The 8,050-nt window shown below is 36.4% G+C and overlaps 1 protein-coding gene across 1 annotated transcript in view; it reads right to left on the minus strand.

The window, feature by feature from the left end:
- Window positions 1-6,635: 6,635 nt before the first annotated feature.
- The window catches only part of LOC112516800 (probable RNA-dependent RNA polymerase 5), a 16,029-nt gene continuing 14,614 nt past the window's right edge, over window positions 6,636-8,050 (minus strand). The window contains exons 20-21 of the mRNA XM_025124033.1: window positions 7,262-7,425; window positions 6,636-7,132 (exon numbers count right to left, since the gene is read on the minus strand). Coding sequence (XP_024979801.1) covers window positions 6,899-7,132; window positions 7,262-7,425 — 398 coding nt within the window. The 3' untranslated portion in view covers window positions 6,636-6,898. The remainder of the gene's footprint in view (window positions 7,133-7,261; window positions 7,426-8,050) is intronic.

The raw sequence follows: 8,050 nt of genomic DNA on the forward strand, positions 1-8,050 counted from the left end.
AGGTTCGGTTGCAAACTGATTTTAGGTTGTGAACTGGGGGACAAAGGAGAGTAGAACACACGTCTCATACATTTACGAGGTTCGGTTGCAAACTGATTTTAGGTTGTGAACTGGGGGACAAAGGAGAGTAGAACACACGTCTCATACATTTACGAGTGATTCATTATGAATAGTGTATCATGGATGATGAATGTTGTATTATTCATTATGAGTAGTTCACGAATGTTCGTTTTCATTATTCACGATAGGTTTGCAACCGAATTTTTTCCTCTATTTATGTATGCTAAAAAAATGGGTTTTCCAACGGAAATATGTATATTTTGAGAAGAAAAAAATAAAATAAAAATTCTAAAACTTTTCCGATGTAAATGAGTATATATTAGAATTTCTTTTTGTTTTCTTTTAGAAATAGTTGACGGAAAAAAACATTTTCGTAAATCATTTCCGTGGATTTTAATTAAATAAATAATTAACAAAAATCCGTCAGAAATGTTAATTAATTAACACTAAATAATTTTCTTAAAAAAAATTACATCAATTTTATGACGGATTTCCGATTGATTTGTGACAGTTTCTTAAAACAATAAATAAGTAAAAAATCCATCAGAAATCCGTCAGGAAAGTTATGGAAATAAATTTTTATTCTTTTTCTAAAAATTCATTGAACGGAGTTGTGGCGGAAGTCAATAAAAAATTGACATTTTTGGGATTCATCAAAAATTCCATCGGAAAAATTCGCTGTTAATGCCCATTTTTTTAATAGTGATATGTATATATATTACTTTCTATTTCAACTATTGCAAAAATCTTATGATTAGAGTGAATATCCGAACATGCAAAACCATTTTGTCCTATTATCTTAGAAAGAAAAAGAATTGTGCACAACACAACACGGTCATCGATTGTATTTATGTTTGTACAATTATGTCATTTTTTGAATTTTTATCTTACAATACATGTTTGTTAACAAATTTTCTTCAAGTTTGTCGATGATGAAAATCTGCGACAAGGGTTCGCCACTGGTAATACAAACCATGGTAGTATCAGTGTCTAAAATAAAGTTCATGGATCCCAATGGCCCTTCTTAAATCTCCCATCGACAAATGTTACTCACAAATGTTTTGAGATCATAAATGCACTGAACTTATTAGCCGATTAATTGTATACATCAAAGGTACAGGTGTACATCTTCTAGGTGTGTTTTTATCTAGTATTTAGTAGTTGGTTCAATTGCATGTTTCAATTATTCTCTTTAAGATCTCTTTGTTAGTAGCAGCTTAAGAAGACTCGCTGGTTATTCAGTTAGTTATGCATGATTGTTTGATAGTGACTTAATGATATAGAAATTGGTTTCTTCAGTAAGCTTCCTCTCCTCGTGTCGTCGCTTCCCAATTGGACGTCGTTTTCTCCATCGTAGGCTACCACTCCTCCACCCAACCTCCGACACCCTCTCTGGCCTCTCCCTTAATGGAATCTTCATCGACATGACCACTTTTGAACCCTCCTTAGTTGTAGAAATCTCCAATTCCACCGTTGAGAAGTCATGTTTCTCAATCGACACTCCAGATTATGGCGAAGACCGTGGTGCTTGTAACGCCATGCTAGCAATTTTCACCAGAGGTGACGAATCTAACCATGAAATGATTGAATCCAATTTTTACCTTTTTGGAGATTTATTGTCATAACCTGCATTTTCCAAGTTAACTACATGGGTGGTCCAGGTAAAGGCCAATTCGCAAATCAAACCACAATTGCTTCAACAATGTTGGATTAATCAAATGGTTTATCTATGCACACAAAGTTAGGCTGGATTTATCCTTTCATATCATAACTTTCATTTTCATGGAACCCAACCTATATATATCGGATCAGATTCTTGGGAAAACTGCAAAAAAAAAAAAAAAAAAAACTGAGAAACACTTTAGTAACCGTTCATCTGACCGATATGCACAGTAACTTTAAGCAGTTTGTTTGGTATGCACATGTGCATAAAAACCAAGAAACAACTTCAATGACCAATAAGCAGATGTGCATATTGTCCAGATGAAAAGGTTATCAATGTATTCCTTAGTTTTTCATTTTTTTTTGAGGTTTTCCCCGAAACCTCCCTCTCTCTCTCTATATATATATGAAGATTTATCAAATAAGGTCTCGTATATTAAGGGGCCGTTTGGTTCATGGAATTCAAAGAAGTTTGATGGAATTGGAATGACAAATTCCTTTGAACAAATTTCAATTCTTTTGTTTGGTTCATTTCTTAAAATGGGCAGAATCCTTCAAATTCCATATATACCACAAATTAATGAATTTGTCATTCATTGGCATAATGGAAGGAATTAAACTCCATCACCACCCACGACAGTTTGACATGACGGTGGGTAGGGTAGGGTGTGGGCGGGGCGATGGGTGGTATAGTCCAAAGAAAGACGGTTGTTCCCATTATTTTGTTCATTTCAATTCCTATCAACCAGACGCATGGTCAAATTACATTCCAATTCCTTCAAAGTCAAATTCATTTGATAGATTCTAATTCCATCAAATTTCTTCCTCTAAGCCAAAACACCCCCTAAGTGTTGTGTTTATGTAGTTTTTATACGGGTTATTCTAACAAGGCTTCACCTTCTGATGTTACAAATCATAGGTATACTAACAAGCAATGTCACTCCATTTATCTGTGTGTTTGTATGTGTACACACACACATATATATATATATATATAGAGAGAGAGAGAGAGAGAGAAGGAGAGAGTTGGATTCACGTGAAAATGAATTTTTTGGTGAGAACAGTGACATCGGACCTTCATCCACCTGCCTTCACAAACATTCAATTTCTATACCATGACTGAAACTTGTGAAGTTGAAGATGCAAGTAAACAAAGGTTGATGAAGATTGATGGAGGTGATAAAGATAGATGAAGGTGATGAAACTAAATGAAGGCCCATGTGTTTAGTGAGCCGTCAGATGAAGGTAGATGAAGGTCCGTGTTTCTCTAGCCGTTGGATTAAAAAAACAACTCCTCCAGAGGCTCAAAAATGTTCTCAACTTCATACGAAAAGGGTTGTTCTCACTTGATCCGAACTATATATATGTGTGTACATATATATAAGTCAAAAGCACACAGGTAAGGGGCCCCAAGAATCTGAAGAAAAAACAAATAAAACAATCATATATTCATTTTGCATCCCTTAAATGCACAATAATTAAACGTAACATGTTTAACATTCACTTCAGTACGAAGATCTTATATCAAGTTCGACTTACGAAGACTTTATATCGAGAGAGTATGTGGCGGTAACAACCTCAACTTCGTCTAGAGTCAAGCTTCATGAACCTGAAGTAGAAGTAGAACTTGTGTATCTACTACAACTATAAAACCATTTTTAGTATGCATTATATTAATATTTTTATATTAAATATTTTTATGCTACAAAAGACTAGTATGCATATGCATATGCAAATCCAAGCTAACTTGTAAATCAGGCCTTGGCCTTGACCTTATGTGGATGCAGGTACGAATGCATATAGGGTCAGGTTCACAGAAAAACCGCAAAATATTGAAAAACTAAGGAACACCCTAATAACTGTTCATTCGGACAGTATGCACACGTGCATACAACTAATTTGTCCGGTATGCACAAGTGCATGACATGCACACGTGCATAAAATCCAAGAATCAACTTCAATTACTTGTATACACATGTAAACTGGTCTCGTGCTAGATTCAATGCAATGGGCGAGAAGGTTGACAACCTCTCTTCACTCGGGTTCTCGTCAAGCAAGTGTTGAATGACCCTTGGAAAGGGGGCTATCCAGATGAAAGGTTACCGGGTATTCCTCTGTTTTTCATCTTTTGAGGGGTTTTCCCCTGAATCTCCCCCCCCTCTCTCTCTCTATATATATATATAATAGAGAGAGAGAGAGGAGTGAGGTTCAGGAAGAACCCGCAAAAAATGAAAAACCGGGAAACACCCTAATAACCATTTATTTGTACGGTATGCATATTTGCATACAAGTAATTGAAGATGTTTCTTGATTTCTATGCACACACACGTGCATGTGACAAATTACTTATATGCATATTTGCATACCGTACAAATGAATGGTTATTAGAGTGTTCATAAATTACTTGTATGCACGTGTGCATACCGTACAAATGAATGATTATTAGGGTGTTCCTCAGTTATTTTTTTGCGGTTTTCCTCTAAAGCTGACCATATTTACATATATATATAACGAAACCTTTTACCCCATATTCTTCATAGTTCGACGTTCCAAAAAATTTTAGACCTTTGTTCAATCGCTATTGTTATACTACTACTGTTGTCCTCTTTTCAGGTGAACTTTGTTTAATTATCCAAATTCGTGTACTTATTACAAAAGACATGTTCTACAAAACCCAGAACGGTTCTGTTGTATTAGATTTGTTGATTAGTTGTACGCTATCCGGTTGTAACTTGTTTTTGTGTTCGAGTGACCACACTACCGTCGAGGACCCTGAAAGAAAAATATAGAAACTAACCGACAGTCTGCAGCTCCGGTAACTCCAGTTGTGTGTATGGAAAAGCTTTCAGCATACTCTACTAGACCTACTATAACAGAAGCCTGCCACCAACCTGTAAGGATTTCGGCAGTTTGTTAAAATAAGCTTCCAAAACAACTTTTTTTTTTTTATTGAAATCGTATGGTTTTTAAACTTATCATAATTGCTACAGTGGTACTTACATTCTGCTAAAAGTGTTCCATTGTTCACCCAAACTGCACCATGGCTAACCAACCTTCAAACAGAGCGGTTTCGAGCTGAAAACCTAGATTTCACCAGGGCTAACCAAATGGACTTTCAGACGTCTTCATATGAAGAAATGAACAAAAGAGCATCACCAGCCAACTTCCATGCAGACTACACTTTTATAGACATTAGATACGTAAGGGCACGATATTACATCATCTAGGATACGATAATGTGTTGTAGAGATCCAAAAATAGCCCAAGCCCGAAGCCCAGCCTTAAATCCTGATCAGGCCAACTTTTTCTCAAGGCCCGGTTAAATCCGGCCTAAAAAAGCAGGATTGGGCCCTCTTTCAACCCCAAAGCGGGGCCCAGCCTGAGTCTGAAAAAGCCCAGGTTTTTTTGCTTACTGGAAAATGGGATTGGAAGGCCCGAGCCTAGGCCCAAAAAAGCCCGGGTCTTGTGGGATTTCATGAAGCCTAAATAAATCCTCCACTTACAATTAGGCTTGAGCACCATGATTGCATTTTTATCCACCCTTGTTGAAGGATTACTTTGTGCTTAAGAAGCTTTTGCATTTGCCGACCACACAAAGATGACTGACTTTGTTGAAAGCAGTTTGCTTTTCTGCTGCTAGTCATTCAAGATAGCCCCAATGTAGGTGGCCATCCTTGAGACAGATCCACATGAGATCCTTACCACTCTCCCTACTTTTGCCTTGTTTTTGTTTCTAAATGAAGGGATTGATAAAGAGGACTTAAGGGATGATTCCTACGTATTTGGCTTCTCCACGAGTTCTAATAGATTGTAAATGAACCTTGAGGGTGGTCCATTATGAATATCCTCAAACTTCCTAGTACCTGCAGCAAAATCTTCAGCCTCATGGCACATCTACAATGTAGCAGAAAATATACAGTTTCTACTTGTGGAAAAACTCACATTCTAAATGGATAAGCCAACACCAAACCAACACGAGCCCGGTATATCCCTTCCGAAAGCGCAGTGGAGGTGAGACGTAGGTGTACCTGACCTCTACCCTCAAAAAGTAAAGCAGTTGTTTCCATGAAGATCCTTGGCTTGTGAGTAGTGTGCGAAAAAGATAGGAAGTTACCCCACATGAAATAAAGGGAATAGCAAAAGATGAGAGTTCGGAAAAGAAGAACATGAAAGCTGAAACAAGAAAACAGAAAATTTGAGTTAGAAGTAAACAACAACATACAACCAAAAGTAGGTATATAAACCAAGGTAAGAAAAACCACACACCCCTACTGTAAATCGATAAAAGTTTATTAAATGTTTGAGAAAAATAACTGTTATGACCAATCTATCAAGACTATATAACACTATTTATCAACAGAAAATTTCAACACAAACTACGATGGATAAACTTGCAAATTAGAGCACTCACCTGTTCGACCAAATCAAGAACTTGCTGTAGAACTTCAATTGGATAGAGGACTATAAATGCAGTGTCCTAAGACGAAATTCGCCCCCACTTGTGCTATGGTTCTGGGTGTTGCCTAGAGGATACAACCATCCGATCGAATGCAAGTACATGAGGGAAATTTGGAGGGAAAATTGAAGAACCTAATATATCCCACACAGAGGTAGAGTCTGGGGGTATGATGTATGTGGGACCTTACCTCTACCCAAGAGGGAGAGTTATATGTCAAAAACACCAATTTTCGGGGGGTTTATACCTTTGCATCAAAACTGTCTTTTGAAATATTTGGTGGTTATCCGAAGAAACAAATATTTAAATGTTAATACTGTAAATCCAAAAATAAGAAAATTAAAATAATAGAAATTAAATCCGGATTCATAGAGACCAAGAGTCCCAAGATCTAAGGCCCAATCTGTGACCATTAAATGTATATGTAATCATGCATATCCAAGCCCAAATCAAAATGGACCAACCCACCAATAATTTCCTATTATCATGTGGGATCAATCCCACAAAGTTCCAACAATAACTATGATGACTATATAATTAGTACTAAAGTCTCGTCCTGCTTCATATATGACAGAAAGGAAATGAGTGGGCAGAAGAAGTCCATATATATTACAGTGGGCATCGCTCCTATAAATACAATGATATTGGCCATCTACACAAGGACTCCAATGCCTATATATAGCTAAATGTATTCATATATATACATATATACATATCCTTCTAAATGAACATTGATAAAACAGCTAGTTTGAAACGAATTGACTTTCCAGGGGTCTTCATTCCATGAAATGAGCAGAGGGCCTCACCAGCTACCTTCCATGCAAACCCACACTTCTTAACATCATTAGTGCTTCGAGCATAATCGTAAGTTACATGATAAATTGAAAGGGCTTCATTATGCAGATCCTCAATCTTCCTAGTACTCGTTGCAAAATCCTCAGCCGCATAAAACATCTACATGAATCAAACAATACATACAGATGCAAGTGAAGATATGACTCGATTTCAAATTCAACTTTTGGGGTGATTCCTTGAAACATGCAACTATCAAGTTCAATAAACAAAATTTCAAAAAATTTAGACCTGCTTATACTTTTTAATCACAATGTTTGCAGAGTTGGTTTTTGATTCATCTCCAGCATTCATGGCATTGCACATTTCTTGCTTGTACGACACGTACCTGTTCTTCCACAAATTTAAGGAGGCCTCTGGTATCTCGACATTGAAGCAGGGCAGTTTCCATATGTCTACATATCACCAAAGCACTCATAGGAACTAAGTCAACTTTTGACTCAAATATACAAATAATGTTCGACTCTTGTGGCCAAATGGAATATGTTCTAACTTCTGTGATACTAGTGGTAAAATGTTCAACAATAACTATGGGAAATTTGAAGCCAATATTACAACTAGAAAAAAGCCACTGTTTTTAACAGAACCCGTGATACAATAAACTTGAAAGTAAAATGTTAGACCTCAAAAATCGACTTCCTCTCTCTTTTCCGCTTTTTTGGAAAAGAAAACTAACGCCTGAAAGAAATTTTCAGGCGGAGATGGAAGGACAAAATAACTAGATTGAATTAGAATCAATACTGAAAATAAGAAAGTTTTGATTTTGTTTTAACAGAATCCATTACTTATGRATTCTTAAATYGTTTGACCTCAAAAATCAATCAAAATCTCTTTTTCCTGGAAGCGAAATGAATGCTTTAGAAAAATTTCTAAAGGTGGCATGGAAGGATGCAATTTGTTGCTCAAACAATTTGTATCTCGATGAAGTCAGGTATAGTATAATATAGATAACATGATAATTCCTCATAACAGGGAGGTCCTAAGGAGGATGACAAAAAGGTTGAGAAGGTGAGAATAGAT

Source organism: Cynara cardunculus, assembly GCF_001531365.2.
Source record: "Cynara cardunculus var. scolymus isolate 2C chromosome LG 8, CcrdV1, whole genome shotgun sequence".
Lineage (NCBI taxonomy): Eukaryota > Viridiplantae > Streptophyta > Magnoliopsida > Asterales > Asteraceae > Cynara > Cynara cardunculus.